Raw genomic sequence first — 23,493 nt, forward strand, 5'->3', positions numbered from 1 at the left:
GGGAACGTGGTCTCATTTAAGCCACCCAATACCCCTAGGGGTGGGTATTATTGTCCCATTTTAGCAGTTGCTCCAAGTCACACAGCCAGAGAGGGTTGGCGCCTATGACTGCCTGACCCCAGAGCCCTGCTGTTCTTGCTACCACCCCTGAAGCAGGAGGTTTCTCCCCTTCCCACCTAAACTGACCACCCCTAGGGGCCACCCCTGTTCTGTGAATACAGGCCCAGGCTGGCATATCCACAGCCATGCCCTGCATCCTTAAAACAGGCACCTTTAATTTATTTTTTTTTTAAAACAGGCACCTTTAAAGATGGGTACAATAATTTACAACCTGAGGCAGGAAGGGGTATAGAGATAAATTAAAGATGGACAAATTGAGGCTCAGATGCACAGTAACTCATTCAAGGGGATGATGGAGAACAGTGGTAAAGCAAGGATTGCTTAATTTGCTCACTCATTCAAGGACATGTTTATGAGCACCTACTACATGCCAGGCTTTGAGTTGGCATAAAGATGGAAAGAACATACTTGGGGCGGGGGGAACAGTGCTAAGAGTGGACATAGGTAGGGGGGTAGAGTTGGCCTTGGCAGCCCAGAGAAGGTACCCAACCAGGTGGGGTCAGGGAGGCTTCCAGAGGAGGGGCTGTCTAAGCTGAGGCTGGAAGGGTAAGTCAGCAGTGTCCCAGTCCCAGCTGGGGAGAAAGGTGTTCTGGTTAAGGGCACAGATGGCAACCCAGGGTCCTGAGAACACCCTGCACCAGAGGGGAGCTGGGGGCAAGCGAATGTGGGTGAGGATTAAAAGGAAGTACAGGAGGGCCTCGTAGTCCATTGTAAGGAGCTTCAGCCTGGATTTAGCCTAACCTGCACTTTAAATCCAACTGAGATGCTTCCAGGAAAACACCATCATTGAGCCCCACCCTAGCCAACAGACCAGATCTCAGGGTGGGACCAGGCGCAGTGCAGACTGAAGCTCCCTGGGGGCTCTAACATGAAGCATCGTGGCAAAGCACCCGGCTGGACAGTGGAGGGATACTAATGAAGTTTAGGCAGAGAGTGTAAGGGTCAGATGTGTGCTCTGGAAATATCTTCCAGGGGCTGTCACAGAGCAGAGTGGGGTGGCCAAGAAGTCTCAAGCAGGAAGGGCACTGTGTGTGTGTGTGTGTGGGGGGCTCGTCCGGATAGGCTTTGGGTAGGGACTCTTTGGGGGGGGCCCACAAGGGGCCAGAACAGAGCAATGGAGAGGTGGAGGCAGAGGAGACGGGCAGAGCAGGAGAGATGAAGGGGGATCCCGAGATGCAAGGGGAACAGCGGAAGGAAGAGTCAGATCTCATCTCTGCCTTCACCCTCCACCACCCTGGCAGGCCCCACCAGCAATGGTCTGCAGAAGGTGGATGTGCAGCTGATCCCGCAGGACCTGTGCAGCGAGGCCTATCGCTACCAGGTGACACCCCGCATGCTGTGTGCCGGCTACCGGAAGGGCAAGAAGGATGCCTGCCAGGTGACTCCTGGGGCAGGGGACTGGGGGGGCCCGGAGGTGGGAGGGAGGGCGGCGCTCACATCACACAAGACCTGGCCCTCTGCTCACACCAGCCTGCTGAAGCCTCACAGCCTCCCTGCAAGGTGGGGATCGCTGTCCCAACTTCACAGATAAGGAAACTGAGGTTCAGGGAAGTGGAGGGGCTTGCGCCAAGTTCACAGGAGAGCTGGGTGGGCAGGTCTAAGGCTCCAACCCAGTTCCGCTGCCCATCTGAGCGAGGCGCTTGACCCACGATGACACAGTCACTAGGAACAGGAGCGCACAGAAGGGAGGTAGAAAGGAGGGGGGCATGGGGACACATGCACACTTCCACGACAGCCAGGACTCACAGAAGAACCGGCCCGGCTGCTTTGGCCTCTCCCCATCGATCAGGGGCAAGGGAAGCAAAGGTTTCAAAAGGGGATGTGACTCTCTTGTTATCCCTTGGGAAACTCCTAGCATCAGGACCCCTGGCTTACCCTGATGCCACCCCATCTCTCCTCTCCCCCTTTCAGGGCGACTCGGGAGGCCCGTTAGTGTGCAAGGAACCCAGTGGCCGCTGGTTCCTGGCAGGGCTGGTCAGCTGGGGCCTGGGCTGTGGCCGGCCCAACTACTTTGGTGTCTACACACGCATCACAGGTGTGATTGGCTGGATCCAACAGGTGCTGACCTGAGGAGCTCCCCTCCCTGCAGAGCTGGGGCCCACCTGCTGGACTCAGAGAGTCCAGAGCACCCACTAGTCAGGGGAGCAAGTAATTGTGGGGGCAGCAGGGCCCCGCGGAGGTCAACTCCCCCTGCACCGCAGGGCCTGGATGGTCAGCCGGCCCGCTGGAGGGATTCACATCTAGCTCTTTTGCCTCCTGATTCTCTCTCCTCCTTCCCTTTCCTCTGCTGCCCACTGGGAATGGTTCAGCAGTGATAACAGGGCTTCCAGGTCCCAACAGGGGTGTCTGAGCTCCCCTCCGCCAATGCAGAGAGCAGATCCAGCCTGTGAACTTGAGGGGTGGGGATGGAAGGCGCCCCCAGAGCCCTAGAGACAGCCAAGTGGGCCAGCTGCCACCATAAGCCAAAGGGTGGGGGAGCCCCAGGTCTAGGGTCCTCACCCCACCACCTGTCCCCTAGGCCTCCACTGCCCACTCTCACCTGGAAGTGAGCTCCACCACCCTGTGGAATAAAGTCGTTTGATCTGAGGCCCTGCTGTGGGGTTTGACTGGGGCCCTGGGGCACCAACCCTACATTTTGACAGCGGACCCTGCTTCCAGCTCAGCCTGTTTGCCAAATGTCTAGAAGGCCAAGGTGGGGTCAGGGGTCACCCTCAGGCCGGTTGCTCAGGTCCTTGGAGCAACCCCAGGAAGGCAGTGGTTTGGTGACCCCTGGATAGGAGTGAAGGATGGGAGAAGTGATGGGCTCTGTCTGCAAGCTTGGGAGGAAACTGAGGCAGGGGGGCGGAGCCATCCTCAGGATCATACCAGGAGGCTTCAGAGTGAAGCTTGGTGTAGAAGCCTCTTGGTTCCCAGTCCAGCACTTCTCAGCACAACACTCCCTTTGCATTCAGCAACCCCTCAGTCTCCTACTACGCGCCAACCACAGTGCTGGGGTCACAGAGAGGCACAGAACTCAGCCCCTGGTCTCAGGAAGGGTGGGGATGACAATCCAGCGTGAAGGGGCTCTGGAGTAGCATGGAACTCGGGAAGTCAGCGAAGGCTGCCTGGAGGAGGTGAGATTTGAGTTGAAGCCCAAAGGTGACCAAGGTGGAGAAGGGCATTCCAGACAGGGGAACTGCATGTGTAAAGGCCTATGTCCTAAAAGAACAGGGCATGTTGGTGAGCTGTTTTGAATTAAACAGAGATTGAGAGGCGAGCAAACTGAGCTCAGATGAGAAAGAATCTGGAGTTGAGCTAAGGACTTGACGCTGGGTGCTGTGGGGAGCCACAGAAGAAGGCTCTAAAGCAGGGGAGTGCCACGAGTGGATTCACATTTTAGAAGGACCACCGGCACACACCAGTGTGGAGGCACCAGCGCAGGAGCGGGAGGCAGGGAGGCTGAGAGGAGGCCACTGCTGAGATCCAGGGGGGAGAGGTGGGGATCTAATGAGCCAGCCAGGCAGCGGGGATGGACGTGAAGGACCCTCAGTGTTGGGGTTGGGTAAGGCAGGAGCCGCCACCCAGGACCACTCTTCGGGGTCTGTCCCAAAGGCTAGTGAAGTAACTGCCGCTGCCTGGCCTGGGGAGGGAAAGACTCTGAGGAGGTGTCAGAACTTGGGGTGCCTCTGGGAGGGAGGTGTGCAGGAGGTAGGGGGGCTTGAAGTCTGGAGGAGGTATTTCAGAAACCCTCTTCAGAAGAGACTGAAGAGGGGGGAGACAGACACGGCAGGGGGGCTCCTGAGGAGTGTGGAACCACCCAGAGCTGGAGGGGAACTGGGGGTGGAACTTTAGCAACCAAGTGGGAGTGGTCAGGGAGGGTCAGTGGTGCCTTCTGGGTGCAGAGGAAGAGGTAAGGAAGTGGGGAGTCAAGTGTGGACACATTTTCCTCGGAGTCTAGCTTCCCAGCTAGGGAAGGGGAGCCTGGGTGAGGGGAAATGTCAAAGGCAGGGACCCTGGGTGGGGAAGATGTCAAAGCCAGAGAGTGGCTCCTGGGGGCACAAGCCTAAGATTACTTGCCCCCTGGCCCCGCCTGGGGGAGGAGCAGAGCAGACACTTGCGGGGAGCCCTGGGTGGGGACACGATGTTAAAGCATCCCACCCTGAGCCTCTCAGTCTTCTCACAGAGGCTGCAGATGCAGTGTTGGGGGCCCCTGGCTAAAATGCAAATTTGCAGGCCCCTCCCTAGCCTTAGGGGGTCAGAACTGGGGGGCCACAAAGGACAATCTGTTGGTTTAACAAGCCTCCTGGTGACTTTCTACAGAGTTGGACACAGAACGTGAGGTCAGTCCAGTGAACCAAATGTCCTGAGGGGAGTGGCGAGGGTCCCCCAGGCTTGAGTGGAGCGGTGGGCAGCTCTGGGGAGGGTCTCTGCGTAGGGGACCCCTGCTCTGCAGGGATGTTCCTAGCAGTGCTAAGAGGCTGGGGCAGGGAAGCAAGGTAGACATTTGGTAGGACCAGGTCTGTGAAGGGACTGGCCAGGTGGGGTGGGGTGGGAGGTCCTGCTGAAGCCTGGGGTCCAGAGGGCTCGGAAAGAAGGCGGAGCGCGGGCCCAGTGTTTCTATTTCCTGGGACTTGGGGCAGAAGGGTGGTAGCGATAGGGAGGGGTAGAGGGGACCAAGGAAAGGCACAGCAGGAAGCAGAGGGGGCATGGGGGTGGTCAGGGTGCAGCAGAGGTTGGAGCAAAGGGCCAAAGGAATGGTGGGCTGAGGCTGGGAAGTTGGGGGCGGGTCCTGCCATCCTGATTCTGGGAGCTCCCTACCCCCTCAGCATTCCCTGTTGCTGCCCAGAGGCAGGAAGAGACCTGCATGGCTCCAGGGGTTGGGCCTAGGAAGTCACCTGGTCCAAGCCTTCACTTTACAGGTGACTTACTGGAGGCCCAGAGAGGGCGGGGAATTGCCAAAACTCTCCCAGCAAGGGGGAGTTGGTGCCCTTGTTTGGCTGCTGGGCAGAGGATGGAGCTGTGACCTCCCTCCCTCAATACGCAGCACAGTGACCACAGGGCAGTGTCCCCAGGCTTTAGGAAAAAGCCCCATTACCCACATGTCATTGACCCCACCTTGAATTTAGCCCAGTCCCCGACAGTGGCCCAGAGGAAGAGAGGGAGGCAGCCCAGCGGCTGTTTCTTCAAGTTTTATTACATGGCGGGGTTGGACACAGCCCAGGGTGTGGGGGGGGGGATCATAAATGCAGGAGGGGCCCCCTGCTCAGCCCCTGCTACCCCTAGGCTCTCCCAGGGCAAAGGGAGGAGTGGCCCCCTGGTCCTCATCACTAGTTCCTGAATGGCCGCACTGCACCCACCTGCCCCTGCCTGCCCTCTCCTGGCCAGGGTCCCCTGCACCCAGCAGTGCAGACAGGGGTGGGAGCAGCCCAGGTGGAGGCTGAGCCACCCTCCCCCTTCTTCCCACGCGGCCAACCCCGCACCCCTCATCCCACCAATACCTGGATCTCCTTCTGGGGCTGAGCAGGCCCTGCCCCCTCTGGGGGAGGGCCACCCTCCAGTCTGGTGCATTCTGGGGCCTTGCTCCTCCTTGTTAACCTCACAACAACCCTGTGAGGTAGGTGGCGGTGGGGAGAGTGACCCCGTTTGACAGACGGGGAGACTAAGGCTCAGGGAGGAGACGTGACCGGGTGGGGGGGGAGGGTACCATTCATGCAGCTGGGGGACCCAGGGGAGGGCCCACGGGGGCGTGGGAAACACAGCTGGACAGCGCCACACTTCGGCCACGCGCAGGCAGCTCTGCCCAGGGGTCCAGGGGCCCACCTCGGGCCTTGAGAGGTCCCAGCGGGCCCGCGCCCGGCCCCCTGAGGCGGGGGGCAATCAGAGCCCCGCAGGTGCAGACAGAAGTGGCAGGGGGGAGAGTGCTTCCTCCGCCTGGAGCCCGGGGCCCACCCCGCGGTACAAAAATAAAGGATTTCAGATCGGAACCCCAAGTCCCTGGAGGTGATCTGGGGCCTCACATCCGGGTGCCTCTGGCTTGTAACAGCTAGAAAAAAAGAGGGGGAAGGGGCAGGGGGGTGGGGGTGGGGTGGTCAGAACACCGGGAGGGGGAAGAGAGGGCGGGGCCAGTGAGGAGGGGGTGAGGCAAGGCCAGGGGAGGGCAGAGAGGAGATTGAAATGGAGGGAGGGGCAGGGAAGAGAGGGAGAGAGAAAGAGGTAGGTGAGTCACAGGCTCCCTTCTGAGAAGAGGGTGGGGGGCTGAGGCCCAGAGAAGGTGGATTCAGAGCCGAGGGGGGGAGCAGGAAGGGGACCCAGCTCGCCAATCCTGGAGCCCCATGACCCATCCTGGGCTGGGTGATGGCTGCCCCGGAGGCCGGAGTCGCCAAGACTCTGGCCAGGGGAGGGGGGGGTCAAGGCCAGGTCCCTGCTGTCTCAGGCAAAGGTCACAGACAGCAGCTGTCTGTCCCCATTTTAGAGGCAACTGTGGCCCAGAGAGGGACAGTGACTTGCCCAAGGTCACACAGCAGGCAGGTTAGACTGAGCCGCGGGCTCGGGGGCACCCGGTCAGGACTTCTCCCGTGACACCCCGATCCTCAGCCGGCTCTGGCTGACCCCCTAAAGGCCCAGGGAATCCAAGGGCGGCTGTCGTCCCCGCTCCCGCCCCCAGCCGTCCACCCCCAGACAGGGCACCCGGGGCGGGGGCGGGGGCGGGGGCGGGGCCGGGCCGCCGGGTTCCCCTCCCGCCTCCCCAGCCCGGCTCTGGCGCTCTGGTGCAGCGGGCGGCTGGGACCGAGGCCGGGCCCCCTGACTCCCCTCTCGGAGCCTCGCAGCCAAGGCCAAAACCGGCGAGGGGGGAGTCAGCCGAGCGGCGGGCTCCGGTCCGGGAGGAGGAGCGCGCGCCCTCCTGGCCTCCGCCCTCCCGCCAGCTCCGCCAAGCTACAAACCGGGGGTGGCGGCTCTGGGGGCGGGCGAGGGGCCGAGGAGGAGCCCCACGGCCAGCGCGGCCTCAGCTCGGAGGGGTGCGGACGGGAACCTGCAAGGAGCAGAGGTGAGGGCGCGGAGAGCGGGCAGGCTGCGGGCGGGGAGGCCCGGCCTCAGCGGGGCCCGGCGGCGGCGGCGGCGGGGGGGCGCCCGGCGGGCCCGGGGCAGAGGCGGCCGGGGCCCCCCTCCCCAGGCCGGGGCGCGGGGGCAGCCCGAGGGGGCGCGGGCGGCGGCGGGCGGGACGCTCGGGGAGGCGGGGCCGGGGCGCCCGGGGGGAGGGCGCGGGGGGCGCGGGGGGCGCGGGGGGCCGGGCCCGGGGGGGCGGCCCCGGGAGGGAGGTGCGCGCAGGCAGAGAGGAAACCCGGGCAGGGGCAGAGAGGGAAGAGGCAGGGTGCAGATGAGATCCAGGAGGAAGAAGAGGTGGGTGGAGATGAGGCGGGGCCTCCGGCGGGAAGCGGAGGAGGAGGAGGCGGTGGTGGTGGGAGGGAGAAAAGGTTAGCGGGCTCCTGAGATGACAGGGCTGCGAAGAGAAAGTGAGAGAAGGGATGGTTATGCAGGTGAGGCGGCCGGCGCGGCGGAGCTAGCCCTGCGGCCCGTCCCCCCGCAGGCCCCGGCCCCCGGGATCTGCAGCTGGCTCCAGCGGGCAGTGGGTGGGAGGCTCCGGCTTTTATGAGCATTCATTCTCCTCGGGGGGTGGCTGCACCTTTCTCCTGTGTATCTGCCTCCACCTGCACCTGTTCCACCTCCACCACCTCCTCCTCCTGCTGCTGCTCCTCCTCCAGCTGCTCCTCCGCGCTCTGTGGACCAGCCGGCGGACCCAGGGAAGAAAGAGTGCAGAGCTAACCGGGGGCCAGGGCCTGCTGGCACGGCTGTCCCCAGGGGCCCCACCTTGGGGCGGACAAGACGGAGGGGGGCCTTGAGGAGGGAGAGGCCCCTGGGAGCCTGGGAAGGGACTAGAGCAGGGGTGGAGAAGGGGCCCTGACGGGGACTCTGGCATCCGTCTGGCTACTGTTCCGTGGAGCAAGGCTGGGTGTGTGGCTGGGGTATCCTGGAGGGGCATCTGGGAAGGCCTCACTTTAGGAGGACCCAGAATAGAAATGGGGCCGGAGAAGGCCCCAGGGTGGACACCACCCCCATCTGGGATGCCCTCAGCAGGCTCCAACAGCCCAGGCTCTGAGGCTTTGGCCTAGAGAGGCAGGAGCAGTGGGCTCACTCTGCACTCTTGCAAGGCAGTGCCAGCACTGGCCCTGACAGGGCAAGACGGGAAGGGGAAGTCACAGGACAGGGAGGCAGAGAGACAGACAGGAAGCCAGGGTTCATAAGTCTCCAGCACGCTGGGACAGGCCCCCAGGAGAAATCGTCTCTCCCCTTCCCGGCCTGGCTTCCCGCCCTGCCCCATCGGCCCCATCAATGGCCCTCAAGGCTTCTGATGGGCTCTGGGTTCAGGGTGGCAGGACCTCTGCTCAGTCCCCTGCCCATGGCTGGCTGTTGCTGCCTCAAAGGCCAGGGCAGAAACATAAGGCTGGGCCCCATGGAGTTCCTGACGGGGCCCTCCTGCAGAGCACCTGAGGAAGGGGTCTGGGAAACGGGCAGGATTAACAGAGTTGGCTTCCCTGCTCTGGCCCAGGCCAGCTAGGGGGGCGACATTGACCCGCTTCTGGGAAATAAATGGGCCATCTGGATCCCAGAAGTTCTAAGCTTGATGGCACCACAGAGAGGACATGGTCTACCTTTGCTTCTCAGAAAACACAACAGAGGGGCCGAGAGGGCCAGGGATTGTCCAAAGTCACGAAGAGCATGGTATACCATGCCAAACCCTTAGTTCAGTGCACCCTGTAGCCACCTTTCAAACAGCATCTAGGTCTCCTCCTGCTGGGCCCTGAGGATGATCCCATTTCATGTCTCCCCCTGCCTAGGCCTGGGTAACCGGCGTGAGCAGATGGGACCATGGGTGGCATGGGATGGATGGCATTGGCTGTGACCAGGTGGTTATGTGTGTACAGCAGGAGGGAGAAAGAAGCAGGGATGGCTAGGTGGAGGGCGGGGAGAGGAGGGAGGGGAGGGAGGGCGGGAAGCTGAGGCTGGGGGCTCACCTTGGTTTTGCGGCTGGACTCAGAGCTCAGCCCATGTGGGGAGCTGTACAGCTCCTTGGACACCACACACAGGAACTCAGCCTGGTCCTCACTGCCGTAGTTGTAGGAGGAGCCGATGTTCACCAGCTGGGGGGCAGAGCAAGGGGAGAAAGAGGACAGGCTGGGTTGAAAGCAGCCAGCGGGGAGATAGCAGCACGGGTCAGGATACCAACTTCTGCCCTGATCTTGCAGTTCCCGTTCTCACCCAGCTTCGAGTTTCCACAATAAGTCAGAGTCTTTTCACCAACCCCCCATCGGGGTGGCAGGTCTGCTTCCAACAGGCTTGGCTAGGCCTGTTCCTTAGAGGAGGACTGCCTTATCTTTGCTGCTCCCCACCCTTCACCCCAGCCCCAGATCTAGAGGCCAATTTCTACAAGCAGATGGAGGCCCTAGGATGGGCAGGTCGTCCCCCTCCATCCCAGATGTGGCTGAAGCAGCCCCAGAACCAAGTGGTAGGGAAGGTGGGGTTAGGCATGATGCCACCCCGCAGAGGTAGAACAGGTTGGAAGCAGAGGTAGAACAGGTTATCTACTCCTTAGGCCAGAGTGCAAATGAGCAGTGGTCCCTGAGCCATCAGCTCATGAGGAGCCCATGCAATTGCCAGAGACTCCCTTAGACTCCCAAGAGCAGCTCCACCTTTGTTCTGGGGTCCCTGGAATAACCACAATCACAAGGCCCTGTGCATGACATTCCGCCCCCAGGAACCCTCACCCGACAGGCAGTGAGAAACATCAGCCACTCTGGCAGACAGGGTTTGAAGAGGTGGTGACCTGCAGGACGTCCCACAGCCAGGAAGAGTGGAACAGGGATTAGAATCCGAGTCCTCTCTGGAGTCTTGTAGACTTACATGCTGACAGTCTGCATGACACCGGCTGGCTCCAAGGCCTGAGTCCTACCCTAGGCTAGGGACTTTATCAGTGGCCTTTCCCATCTTCATGAGAGTCCTGCGAAGGGAGCACTATTGGCCCATATCACAGATTAGGAAACTGAGGCCCAGAGAGATGTGACTTGCTCAAGGTCATGTGGCACATAAATGGTGGATCTGGGCCTCTGGCTCCCAGCTGCGGCTTGTTCCTCCATACTGGTCGGCCGTCCTGGGGAGCCCCAGCCTTCTCCCTTCTTCAAACCCCACACACAAGGAGCTATGGTGGGTACAGATAAAGGGCTTGCCAAACCCCTCTTCTCTAAGGACACGTGTGACCTTAGGTTAACTTCCTGGCTCTGTGCATCTGGAAACCCAAGAGGTGGGCCGTGAGCTGTGTGGCTAGGGCAACGCCACTGTGATAAAGTGTCTCCTGATGGGTAAACTGCACATGGACTGGGGGACAATCGGCCACCGTGAATCCTCAGGGGAAGTCACTGCTTCGGCTTCCCTGCTGTAGCAAGGCTGTGACTCGGCCTGTCCCTTGCAGGGACCCTGGAAGCTGCACCTGTGGACTTGTCGCTAGAGGTGCTGACCCAAGGAGGAGTCCACTCACTTATATGGCTCTTGTCAGCTTGCCCGAGCTGTCGTTTGGGAGCTAGACACTCGCTTGTACTGCTGTGTAGACCCTCTCAGTGGCCGTGAGAACCCCACCGAAGAGGTTGCCTAGAGCTGCCCTGCAGTAATGGGGGCTTCCATCCTCTCGTTCTGGTCGGTCAGTTGCCAGAGGTGGCCTTGCCGAAATCTTGTTCAGTTTGATGGCTGGGGGCTGTGGTGGGGAACCCAAGCCTGGGGCTGCAGAAGGGAAGGACCTGCTTTGCTCGGAAGCTTGGAGGTTTCAGGTGTGGCCCCAGGGCCCCAGCGCACCTGCTCAAAGCGCCAGCCGTCGGACATGGTGGAGACCATCTGTGTCAGCTCCTCCTCCTGGCACTGCAGCACACGGTACACGTGCTTGGGGGGGACCTGCAGGCAGAGAGGCCACGTGGAGGACACCCGTGGGAGGGACAGGCCCCCCAGGAGGGGGACGATGGATGTACCTGTCATCTTCTCTCCCCACCCACCACATCCCCCTGGGAGGAGAGGGGGCAAGGCAGGGCAGCGGGGGAAGGTGACAGCCAGGTTCTGAGTTTTCTGCTGCCTGCCAGGCACTCGACAGGCATGACCACTTCATCCTTCCACAAACCCTACAAGTTATGGATTTTCACAGAGGCTCAGAGGAGGTCTTACTTGCCCAAGGTCACCCAGCTTAAGTGCAGCAGAGCTGGAACCAGGTGACACACGGGGGCAGAAAGGAGGACCTGGAGCCTCCCCATTTCAATCTCCTGGGGCTGGGAGATACTGCCTCACCACCTGCCCACCCACCCCCCAGCCATGTCTCCCCCGGGGGGCAGAGAACCCCTCCAGCTCATCCTGTAGACAGGACCCAGGGTCCAAGTTCAGAAATATGAACTCCAGCGCCCGTGCCATGCCCACCTGGGGTCTGCCGATCCCACAGAATGGACTGTTTACTCATCCTGCATCCTGCGTTGTCCCCACAGGGCCCCCTGGAGCTGCACACTGACCCCATTTTGCTTGTGAGGAAGGCAAGAGTGCAGGTCTCAGCACCTCTGTATTCCACAAGGGGAAACTGAGGTACAGAGAACGGCGTGATGGGCCCAAGGTCACATGGCAAACAGAGCCCAGTGAGGGACAGAAGCCCACGTCCTTGTCTCAGTCTGGGGAGTTTGCTGGGCAGCCTGGGAGCTGGACAACACCCTCCCCTTACAGGCTAGCTTGGCCTCCTCACTCCCCGGAAGCTCCCCCCACCTCCCCCAGCCTCAGCCTCCTCTCCCCCTACAGCTGCTCTGTGGTTGCTGACCTGTGTGACCGGATAGTCCTTCTCCTCCATCCGATCTTTGATGATGCGGATGAGCGGCCCGATGTTGTAGAATTCCGCTTCCTCCAGGACCCCTGGCACAGACAGAGCAGCCCCAGGTCACTAGGCCGCCCTCGTGCCCTCCTCTCCCTTGTCCCCTCTGCCTCCATGCCCACACCTACTCTAGTCATGGTGGGTGATCTCTGAGCTTCTTTGAGTTCAGGCCTCAAGCAAGAGGGCATGTGTCCTTCCTTGGATCCCACACTCTCACTGGAAGGGGTGAGAGGCTGCCACCCAACCAGTCCTCCATCCCTGCTGTGCTGAGCGTAGTGACCTAGGGACCCCTGCCAGTGCCCCCATCTGGGGGCCGCTCTAGGGCTAGCAAGAGGCAGCAGGCTTGCTGGGGCTGGAGCCTAGAACGCCACACCAGAAGGACCTTGGGTGACCTCCTATTATGTGCTCCCGTTCTTGAAGCACATGCTAAGTGCCAGTACTGTGCTAAGCATTTTACATTCTCTCCTGTGGTTAATTCTTAACACTAGAAGTAGGCACCTTCATGCCCCCACTGAACAATCAGGGAAACTGAGGGCAGGAAAGAGAAGCAGCTGTCCAAGGCTACGTAGCCAGCAAGTGGCAGAGCTGGGATCCAAATGCAAACTCCTCTGACTTTGGAGCCCTCCTATGCTCATCATGAGCGCTGGGGACATGGGAAAGCAGGTGTTATGGCCCCTACATGGCCAAGGGACTGGAGAGTCTCAGAGACTGAGTCACCTCTCCAGTGAAAGGGAATGGGCACTGTCTTTGGATTCCCTTAAATTTGCACAGGGAAGGGACCCCTCTGGTCCTTTCCATGACTGGCCTCTGGGCTCCCTGAGGACAGGGCGCATGTCTGATCTGCCCTACTGTGCCTGGCGTCCGCACAGCACCTGACATAGGGTAGGTGGTCACCGAGTGTCACTGCCTGAGTGTGCCCTGTGAGCCCTGCAGGTGACAGACAGCTAATATGGCAGCCCAGGCCTTGGTGCCAGGTGCTGTGCCAAGTGACATACTTGTATTAGTTTCTTTTACCCTCACAGAGGCCCAGGAAGGTGGGTGCTAGTGTCATCCCATTTCACAGATGTGGGCATGGAGGCACAGAGGCATTAAGTGACTTTCTGGTGTCCCACAGATCATAAGTCTCTTCCCAGATCCTCCGGCCCCTTCAGTGGGGGCCCCGGCCCTGTCCAAGGCCCTGGGAGTGGAGAACTAGGAGAATCCCAGAATCTGCAAATAGGTATCAGCTGTGACGCAGCTGGAGCGTTCACCTCCCCTCCCTGCGGGCCCTGCTCCCAGGCCCAGGCACCTGAGCTCCCTGAGGGGCTGGTGCCTACAGTGGGCTCTGAGTGTGAAGCCCTAGGGCCTCTAGATCACCATGTCCCACCACCTGCGGGTCAGGAAGGGAGACCGTGGGAGGAAGGATGGGTTGTGCTATAAGCACTGGGGCTCATGACACCCGTTCTCCCAAAACATGCTCTCCCCAGCAGCTCACCGCCCCTAATTCATACACATGAGAGGAGGCTCAGAAAGGAGAAGTGACATGTCCAAGCTGGCCTGGCTGGATCAGCTGACCCAGAGCCACACCCTGTGCCCCAAGGAAGAGTTGACTTGGCACTGACTATATGTAGTCCCTGCCCCTGCTGAGGCTTTGCCAAGAGGATATTCTCCAGGCATGGCTTCCCCACCATCCGCTGGAGCCAGAAGTGAGCATCTATAAGGCCTCAGCCACCTGGGCCCCGGAGGAACCAAACCCCTGCTGGGGGGTAGGCTCCCCCTCCACCCACAACCAGCTGTGCTACAGAGGCCACTGGATTTGGGGAAGAGTCACCTGCTCCACCCACCTGCTGACTGCCAGCCCTCACCGGGCATCTGAGATACCGGATCACCCACAGAAAAAGAGCCAGACCCCCTCCCGTACCCACCTCCAGCCCGTTCACACCTGGCTTCCCAGGAGGTGAGAAAAGGGCATCCCTGCCAACAGCAGAGGCTGCGGGCCTCACTGGCTCACTCCCTCTGCTCTCTGTTGGCACCCAGCAAAAGCTCAGGCTGGTCAGCTTGGCAGAGCCCCGAGGCTCAGCCCATGCAGAGGCTTTGGGATTCAGTCTTGTCAGGGATAAGGCAGCAGGAAACAGGGAAGAAGTTAAATGTCTCCCCCGGCCCCCTGACAGGGAAAAATGGCTCTGGACCTCCATGAAGGCCCTGGCAGACTGTAGAGGATACAGGTCCCAGCCAGTCCCCTGGACCAACTCACCCTCCTCAGCCATGTCCTTGTCCAGCACCAGCTTGCCATGCCGGAGAAAGTTCAGGATGGGCCCAAAGTAGGTGGGGTCACGGTCAATGAGGTAGGCCCCGGTCTCATCCTATGGAGATGACGGACACAGGCAGTGAGAGGAGAGTGAGGCTTCCCCACTCTTCCCTTCAGGCCCAGTATGGATGGGAGGGAGGGGGTGAACGCAGAGTCTTCTCTTCCCTGGAACAAAGTGGCATGATGGAGCAGAAAGGCCTTGGGGTCAGAAACACCGAGGTTCAAATCCTGCCTCTGCCTTTTCCTCACTGTGTGACCTTGGGCCAGTGACTTGGCTTCTCTGATCCTCACTCCGCTCCCCCATAACCAGCGGCCATTGTGAGCATCCAGTGAGTTCAGAGGGGCAGCCGACCCAGAGTAGGGTTTGGGGACCGTCCCTCTGAGAGGCTGTTGCCCTGAAGCCAGCCCTACACTATCTCCATCCGATCCCCAGTCATTCTGGGGATGTCAGATGTTTACAAGTTTCCAAAGCAGCTGCTATCTCATTGGACAGGCTGGGCCTGCAGGGAGGCAGGGCGGGCATCCGGACAAGTCTACAGGGGGGAAACGGAGACGTCAAGGGGTAAAGGGACTTGCCCAAGGTCACAGCATCAGAGGGCTGGGGAATGAGGGACAGGGGCCCTTGAGGTCACCTGCACAGCAGCCTCCTCCGGTTGCGGGCAGGAGGCTGAGCCCAGAGCAGGGAGCAGGGAGGGGTCCCCACCCCCCCCCAGGTCATGCAGGCAGTTTGCCTCGGAGCCGGAGCCGGAGCCGGAGCCGGAGCCGGAATGGGAGCCCAGACACGGTGCCGGTGCCGGACGGGCCAGGGCTCCTCCCTGATGAAGCCCGGCCGGGAGGCATCCCAGGACTTCCCCCAGCTCCCTGCACTCCTAGGCCACCCACACCCCAAAGGGCGGGGAGCGGGGAGAAGCAGCCTCAGCAGCTCCGGCCCCAGGGCGGCAGGCCCGTTAGGGAAGGAGGGGGAGAGTCCCGACCCCTCGGCCTCCTGGGGTGGGAGCCCAGGGCAGTGCTCAGAATGCGCCAAATGGCCGCGGGCTGGCGTCGTCCCGTTGCCACGGCAATGGGCACATCCCTCGGCCTCCCATCCCCTCCCGCCTCCCCGCGCGGGCCAGGTCTTCCTGCCTCGGCCCTCGGGAAGGGCGGCCGCCCCGGGTCGTGCGGAGAGCACCCCGCCCCGACGCCGCCCCCCGCGCGGGCCTCACCCGGTCCGACTGCAGCTCTTCCCCCTGGCACAGGCGGCTGAGGAAGGATTTCTGCTCGCGGCACAGCGTCTGCCGGGTGGTCAGGAACACCGTGCCCCCCACGTTGAGCCGCACCCACTTGCCCCAGCCGCCCGCCGCGCGGCCGCCCGTCCCCGCCGGCGGCGCTGCCTCCCCGGCCTCCATCCTCCCCGCTCGCCCCGGCGTCTGCACCCCGCGGGCGCGGCGGCTGGGGGCGGGCAGGTGCGCGCGCCGGGCACGCCGGGAGCTGTAGTCCGCGCCGGGGAGGGGGGTCCCCGGGCCGCGGGGGCGCCTTCCCGGCCCCGCCCATTCCGCGCCTGGCGGGCGCCGCCGACCGCCTCCGGCCCAGCCCCCGGCCGAGCCACGGTGTTGGGGGAAGGTCGCGTTCGACCGGCGGGCGGCGGGCGGCGGGTGTGCTGCCCCGCGTCCGCGCATCTGCCGCCCCCCGTGTGCTCCTCCCCTGCGGTTTCCTCCCGTGCGGTCTGGGTTATCAGCTGGGACGGCAAGAAACCGCTGCTGCCGGGATTCCCGGGCGTCTGCCTGCACCGGGCTCCCAAGATGCTTTCATACCGCCCTCGGCGGGGCGCGGTGGGTGCGGGGACCGGCTTCCTGGCCAACGTGAGCTCTTTGAGGACAGCACAGCTGGGCCTAAACGCTGACTGACCACCCACCATATTCCAGATGCTTTGCACGTCTCTATTAGTCACTGAAGCTCTCAGCAGCCCTGCGGCTTTGGTATTACTATACCCACTGTACAGATGAGGACACAGACGTGAAGTGGCCTCCCTGACTCACACAGCAAGAACCCAGGTGGCTTCCAGGTGACCTGCCAGCACCAAGACCGCCTTCCTGCTCTCCTACCGAGGGCTGCCAATGCTCCTTGGGAAAGATGTCTAGGGAGGAACGGTGGACAGGGCACTGGATCAGTCAGAGGACTGGGTTTTCATCTTAACTTTTGGAGGCTGAGGTATTGGGCAAGGTCTCAGTTTTCCCATCTGCAATTTGGGAGGGTGAGGAGGGATGGGTTCTGTGGACCCCCTTCTAAGACAGGTAACAGAGTTTGCGCTGACCTCTTGGGGACTGCAGGGCGGGGGAGGACGGGAGGGGACCAGGGAGGGACAGGGGCTGAAGGGGAAGCTGTCCTCCTTAACTCTTTCCTTGATGTTTCAGTCCTGGTCCTGGATTACGGGGCAGGGGTCTGAGGCTCCCCTCAGGAATCCCAGTGCCCCCTCACCCCAGGTTCCCCACCAGGCAGCCTGGCCGTGTGCTGAAAATTCAGTTACCACCCAAAGCTCTGCCTTCTCCACAAAGCCCTGCCCCTTGGCAGGGAATAGGCCACAGCTGCTAGCATGTTGCTCCTGAGAACTCACCAATATGTTCTTAAGCAACTTCCTCTCTGAACCTCGGTTGCTTTTTTTTTCTTTTGCAAAATAAGAAATAATACTTGCTCCCGAGAGCATTGTGAGGATTACAGCATAGAACGTCTGTTAAACATCTGGCATAGTCCCTGGCTTTCAGTATACTGGGTGGACAGAGGGATGGATGGATGGGTGGGTGGAAGGGCAGATGGGTGGATGAATGAAGTGGGATATGGACTGGCCGTGATCAGTAGCACTCCCGGAACGTAGCATGAGCCCTCAATCCTTGTTAGCTAAAAGAAAGCTAGAGCAGGAAATACGTCTTTGTCCACTGAAAGGTTGTAGGCAGAGAGCAATGTAGTCTGACTTGCAACTTGGATCATTTCAGGGGCTGCAGGGAAGACAGTTCAAAGCACTGAGAGACTGGTTAAGAGGCCATCTGGGTCAGGATTGGCGGAAGCTCAACCAAAAGCAGTGTCAACAGGCCAAGACAGAAGTGGGTGGATTCGGTGGATATTCAGGAAGTGGAAGTAAAAGACTCAGGTTCAAGGGGCTGTGGGAAGGAGGGAAAAGGCAGAAGAAGAAGGAGGTTCGTGATCCCTGGGTGGCGCAGCGGTTTGGCGCCTGCCTTTGGCCCAGGGCGCGATCCTGGAGACCTGGGATCGAATCCCATATCAGGCTCCCGGTGCATGGAGCCTGCTTCTCCCTCCGCCTGTGTCTCTGCCTCTCTCTCTCTCTCTCTCTCTGTGACTATCATAAATAAATAAAAATTAAAAAAAAAAAAAAGGAGGTTCTATAAAGCAGGAGAAGCAGGTCTGGGGAGTGAGTAGGGGGATCAGGAGGTCAGTTTGGGGCCAGTGTGTGTTTGCAGTGCCTGTGGGGGCAAGTGACAGTTGTCCCTCTAGATGTGATACTCAGGAGAACTGCTTGGACTTGAGAGGACAGGTGGGGTTGTCCTGAGCCTAGGAAGGGGAGGAAACCTCCCTCCCCAAAAAAGAGGACATGGAACGTCCCGGGGCTAGGAGCCTAGAAGGGCTCTCTGGGGAGGTGTCAAAAAGGGAGGGTGGATCAAGTTGGGGGAGAGGACAGTGCCACGTCTGGAAGAGGAATAAGAGCCATACACCAGAGACCAGGCGTGGGCCAGTTTGAAACAAGTTCACATGAGGGGTAAGTTGAGAAAGCTGAAGGTCAGTGCCCTGGAGTTGTAGAAACCTGGGACCGGCCTGACCCCACCTGCTCCCACACATGTGACCCAGGACTGGAGGCACAGTGTCACTTGCATGAGGTCACTTAGCAGACACGAGCTGTTCCCACCTCCATCTTACAGAAGATAAGACTGCCACTCCAAGACCATGGGCCTTCACAGATCGTGCTGGAAATGGCTACCAAGTTCAGAGGCAGCCTCCAAGCCTGCTCTCGTGGATTCTGAAGCCCAAGCCAATAATCACCTGCTCTCCGGCCTCCCACAGAGTCCTGTAGCTCCTCTGTGCAGGTGTCCTTAACCCTGCTGTACAGATGAGGAACCGCAGTCACAAGGCTGATACCCTTCCCTCCCACCAACCACCATTCAGGGCCTCACTGTTTGTTGAGCACGGATTATGTGCCAGACCTTGAAACACAGAGATGAAGACATCGATGGTGGTCCCTGCTCTAGGGGGTGCCTTGGGTGGGGGAGGTGGGTTTCAGTGGCTTTGACAAAACATGAAATCCCAGACGGTCCTATTTCTGATTACAGACTGGCACTCTTCACAGTTTTTTGCACGTCTTCCCCGCTTAGAAGGCAAAACCGAATGTCCCTGAAACAGTTTCTCAGGATAATGGTTACCCAGGAGGAGAGCCAAACTTCAAACGCTTGCTCCTTACACTGCCCCCTGCTGTCTCCTTCTGGAAAGAGCAGCTTTCAGGTGCTTAATACGGCTCTGAATTTGGGGTGTTTTTTTTTTTTTTTTAAGATTTTATTTATTTATGAGAGACACACAGAGAGAGAAAGGCAGAGACACAGGCAGAGGGAGAAGCAGTCTCCATGCAGGAAGCCCAACGTGGGACTCCATCCCACGTCTTCAGGATCAGGTCCTGGGCTGAAGGCGGTGCTAAACCACCGAGCCACCCGGGGCTGCCCTGAATTGGGCTTTTGTTTTTTGGGTTTTTTATTTATTTTTTATTTTTTTTGAATTGGGCTTTTGAAAGCAAATGAGACTGGAGGAGGGTGATGCAGGGGTACAGGATCCCAGACAAGGATGTCAGCCCAGGCTCCATGGCTTGCTAGCCTGGTGACTTTGGCAAAGTCACCTAACCTCCCTGCACCTCAGTGAGAACAGTGATAGTACGCGGAGCTCATGCAGTCGAGAGGATTCCATGAGCTAACACAGGCAGGCGTGTGATGAGCACTCAGCACACTGCTGAGCAAAACTTCAGTGAGCACTGGCTTTGCTGGAGCCAGTCCTGCCTCCCTATATACTGTTGATTGGACCTGAGATCTGTGCCTGAGCCAAAGTGCCTTAATGGATCTTAAGGTCCATTCCCATTGCCCAGGGATGAACCAACCTCGCCAAGCCCTCCATGCCGGGGTTGGAGGGACAGGCAGAGAGGAAGGCCACCCCCAGGGAACCAGCCTCCAGGGCACAACAGATACCATTTCTTCACACTAAACTCCCGGGACCCACAATGACCCAAGAGTCCCTCTGCCTCCTGATGGAGCCGAAGGAACATAAACTATATCCCAAAGACCTCACCTGAGCTCATTGCCACAGCCTGTTTAGAACCTCGTGTTAGCAGCATCCCCCACATCTGAGTGGCTTATTTCACATCTGCTGTCAGTTCCGTGATGAAGATGTCACTCAGCCCTGCTGGGATCTTGTGTTCAGTCTTCCTCTTCCCACGTTCAGATGTTAGAATATTCTGATTAGCCTTGACGCTGCTGTGTTTACATCCAGCCCCATGAGATCGCTGCCCTGGCCCCTGTCTCAGAGTGGGGGTTGTTAGTTCTGAGACCTTTTTGGGTCTCCTGAGGTGAGAAACAGACATATTCAGTCAGAGAGAGTGTCCTGAGCATCCAGAAATATTCAGACAGGATTTCAGGGGCCAGTGGTCCAGGGCGTGGACTCTGTGTTTCCCCAGCTGTGCGACATCTGGCCAGTTCCATACCCTCTTCAACCCCCACTTTACACCATTTGCAATGTTTACATCATAACGTTATTCACACTTCTTAGCACTATTACATGCAGTGGATGTTAGTTATTACAACTGACCACGTAGCTAGGTGCCATACCGGTGCTAGAGGTATCCTTCTAGCCTACGTTAGTATAATTGTGCCCATTTTACAGATGGGGCTCTGAGGGTCTGCATAACTGGCCCGGGGACTTGGATATTTTAGAACAAGTATGCCTCTGTGCTTTTACCTAGGACTTCCTCTGACTGTCAGCATTCACCAAGCCTGCCGCCAGCGCAGGGTTTGGAGTTTCAGAAGTGAAGGAGGCGCACCCCTTCTCCTGGAGGAGCGGGCCCTAATTTCTGCGGGCTCCCGGGGGCGCCGTTCGCACCGCGGAAGGGCCGTCGAATGTCTGGAGGAAGGCGCGCTCTGCTCGGGTTTTGCACGAAGGGGCCCCAGCGGCGGGCGGCCACGGTTCCCCGGGCCCAGGGTGCTCAGCCCCAGGGTGCTCAGCCCCAGGGTGCTCAGCCCCGGCGCCGCCCTCTTCAGCCAGGGGTCCCGAGCCCGTGGGAGGCGCGGGCGGTTCGGCCTCGCCGGCAGGGGGCGCACCAGCCCGACAGGGCCGTGGAGGGCCCCCCACCCTCCCCTACCCAGCGCCCCCTCCACCCCGCCTACGCGGTCCCTCTGCTCCGACTGGTTCTCTTTCCAGCTCAGCTCCCGGGAACTGAGGCCCAGTCTTATCGGCCTGCTGCAGGGACCTCATTGCCCTGCAGACGCCCTCTGGCTCCTGCTGCTGTCCTTCCGCAGCTCGAAGAATTGGTAATTGCACAGAATGGGAGTAGGGCCCATCCCCGGGGGCCCCTTGGACCCTTGGACCTGCTGCCCCAGGGGCGTCTATATACGCACTTCCACGGGCCCAGCTCCGCGCCAAGCACTTTCACGGATTATCTCTTAATCCCAACCCAACAGGGAGAGACGATGGTAATTGCCATTTCACAATGGCGGGGGGCCCATGGGGGTGTTCTGTGTGCCCCCAAATTCTCCTGCTCCTCCACCCTCCTCTCCTTGGCTCCTCCGTGGCTGGGGTGGAATGAGGATGGGAAAAGAAAGGGAAGATTTTCCCTGCCTGCCGCCCATGTCCTCTGGTGTGTTTTTGCTTTGGCCAAAGCAACGATTCAAGCTGTCTAGGTTTTTTCCTGGAGGATTGTTTTGAGATTTTTGGGAGCCCCCATCACCAGGAATGCCTCACACTGCTCTTCTTCCAGGGCAGGGCCTCCTCTGATTGGCTGTGGGTACTCTAGGACCATCTCCATGGGGTCCCACAGCTCACTCCCCTTCTGCCCCAGCCCACAACCCTCATGCCTAAAGCCCCTCTGAACAACTCCAAGTCACCATTCCTCACCCAGGTCCTGGCTTTGGACACAGACAGGGTTTACCGTGGAGTGGCCAGCCAGGTCCACATCCCACCTGCAAGCTTTCCCAGGCCTGGGACCCACCCAGTGGCTGAGCACCCCTGGAATCCAGGACACACAGGCCAAGCCCTGCTCACTCAGCCTTCCAGGAGGGGAGGAATCCCATGCACCTCCCCCCATGGGCTGGGAGAAGTAGAGCACCCCAACAGCTCCCTGTAAAGAGAGCCCCCCTCTGCCTTCCAACTGCTCCTGCTGGCTAAGTCTCCACTGTAGGCAGGAGGGGCCCTCTCCTGAGGTTTCTAAAGCTAGTTCTTAACCACCTGGGTTGAAAGAACTACTTTAGATGGTCTAGCACCTTGTTTTAGAACGTGGGTGCAGTTGGCAGCTCTGGCTGAAACTGAATCTGAAAAGCCTGCATTTTAAAAAATAGCATTTTATTTTGAAGCAATTCCAGACTTTCAGAAAAGTTACAAAAATAATACCAAAAATTCTGGTGAAGGCTTCACTCAGATTCACCGAATGCTCACATTTTACTACATTTGCTCTTCTGTTCTCTGAGAGTAAATCACAGAGCTAATGATCTTTCACTCTTGAAGTCATCCATGCATTATTTCATATAACCACGGTGCAATTACCAAAGTCAGGAAATCAGCATCAGTAGGATGCCACTAACTAATCTACATATTTCTTCAAATCTCCATTTGCTAATGTCATAAATTTACAGTAAAAGAGGGAAAAAGTCAGGCACAGGTCGTGATCGCAGGGTCCTAGATTCGAGTCCCACATCGGGCTCCCCTCAGGGAGCCTGCTTCTCCTTCTGCCTATGTCTCTGCTTCTTGCTTTCTGTCTCTTATGAATAAATAAATAAAATCTTAAAAAAAAAAAAAAAAAGGAAAAAGTCCTGTAGGATCTAATCAGGAAAGCATCACATTTCATTGTCATATCTCTTTATTCTTCTGATGTGCAAAGTTTAGTTCTTTGGTCTTTCTTTTTCTTTCTTTCTTTCTTTTTTTTTTTTTTTGGTCTCCTATTTTGAGGCTGTTTATTTTGTAGAATGCCCTGTTTTGTTTTGTCTGATATTTCCTCATGATCACACCCATTGTATGTATTTGGGGCAGGAACACCCAGAAGCGGTGCTGTGTCTCATGCCTCCAATAAGGAGGGACACTTGTCAGTTTGTCCCATCGCTGGTAAGGGCACCTGGTCACTTGTTAAGGTGGTCTCAATCAAGTCTGATCTGTACAGTTCGGGTCTTGCGCTTTGAATTCATCGCTGTCTTGTGGGGAGATAATTGAGACTACATTAATATCCCACTTTCCAGGGGCGCCTGGGTGGCTCAGTCAGTGAAGCACCTGTCTGCCTTGGGCTCAGGTCATGATCTCAGGATCCTGGGGTTGAGCCCTGCATCAGGCTCCCTGCTCAGCAAGGAGTCTGCTTCTCCCTCTGCCTCTCCCTTTGCTCATGCTTGCACTCCCTCTCTCTCTCTCTCTCTGTCTCTGAAATAAAGTCTTTTAAAAAAAATCCTGCTTTCCAGCAAACACTTTTATCTCATCATTAATTTTAATATTCATGGATGATTCTTGCTATCACTGTTACTATGATGATTGCCAAATTGTGATTTTTTTCCTGATTCCATCATTTGTTCTACATTTTTTTTAAAGATTTTATTTATATATTCATGAGAGACACACACAGAGAGAGGCAGAGACACAGGCAGAGGGAGAAGCAGGCTCCCTGCAGGGAGCCCGATGTGGAACTCAATCCCGGGACTCCAGGATCCCGGGACTCCAGGATCACGCCTTGGGCCGAAGGCAGGCGCTAAACCACTGAGCCACCCAGGTGTCCCTTGTTCTATATTTCTTCACAGTATTTTATTGTCAGATGCGAGCTGCCAGAACAGATATTACAGTGAGTCAGGCCAAGGGCCAAGTCAAGATGGCAGAGGCTGGACACAGGTACCAGGCCCATGAAGGGCAACCAGGCAGCCAGAAATTGCTGCTGGGGGGGCCAGGGGATGGAGGAGCCAGT

At 58.8% G+C, this 23,493-nt stretch overlaps 2 protein-coding genes across 4 annotated transcripts in view; one reads left to right on the plus strand and one right to left on the minus strand.

Moving 5' to 3' along the window:
* Positions 1-2,706, plus strand: part of TMPRSS6 (transmembrane serine protease 6) — a 37,493-nt gene extending 34,787 nt beyond the window's left edge. For both annotated transcript variants that reach the window (XM_041754018.1, XM_041754019.1), the window contains exons 17-18: positions 1,362-1,498; positions 2,032-2,706. In XM_041754018.1, coding sequence (XP_041609952.1) covers positions 1,362-1,498; positions 2,032-2,190 — 296 coding nt within the window. In that variant the 3' untranslated portion in view covers positions 2,191-2,706. The remainder of the gene's footprint in view (positions 1-1,361; positions 1,499-2,031) is intronic.
* A 2,569-nt stretch (positions 2,707-5,275) lies between these two features.
* KCTD17 (potassium channel tetramerization domain containing 17) lies at positions 5,276-15,826 on the minus strand. 2 transcript variants are annotated; one of them, XM_041757564.1, is made up of 7 exons: positions 15,530-15,826; positions 14,274-14,382; positions 11,990-12,081; positions 10,999-11,094; positions 9,171-9,296; positions 7,781-7,874; positions 5,276-6,142 (listed from the first exon to the last, which is right to left on the minus strand). In XM_041757564.1, exons 1-7 carry the CDS (start codon positions 15,710-15,712, stop codon positions 5,766-5,768), a joined length of 1,077 nt encoding a protein of 358 aa, XP_041613498.1. In that variant the 5' UTR covers positions 15,713-15,826; the 3' UTR covers positions 5,276-5,765. The 2 variants fall into 2 exon arrangements, with proteins under 2 accessions (XP_041613498.1, XP_041613497.1); XM_041757563.1 differs by lacking the exon at positions 7,781-7,874 and having other exon boundaries at positions 5,977-6,142; positions 15,530-15,748.
* Positions 15,827-23,493: the final 7,667 nt, after the last annotated feature.

The sequence above is a fragment of the Vulpes lagopus genome, chromosome 5, assembly GCF_018345385.1.
Source record: "Vulpes lagopus strain Blue_001 chromosome 5, ASM1834538v1, whole genome shotgun sequence".
Taxonomy (NCBI): domain Eukaryota; kingdom Metazoa; phylum Chordata; class Mammalia; order Carnivora; family Canidae; genus Vulpes; species Vulpes lagopus.

Coding starts and splice junctions, on each gene's coding strand:
- KCTD17 (XM_041757564.1), bottom strand. CDS start 15,712: ATGGAGGCCGGGGAGGCAGCGCCGCCGGCGGGGACGGGCGGCCGCGCG. Junction 9,297..10,998: donor ACGGCTGGCGCTTTGAGCAG/GTGCGCTGGGGC, acceptor TCTGCCCCCCAG/CTGGTGAACATCGGCTCCTC. Junction 6,143..7,780: donor GGCAGATACACAGGAGAAAG/GTGCAGCCACCC, acceptor CTTTTTTTCTAG/CTGTTACAAGCCAGAGGCAC.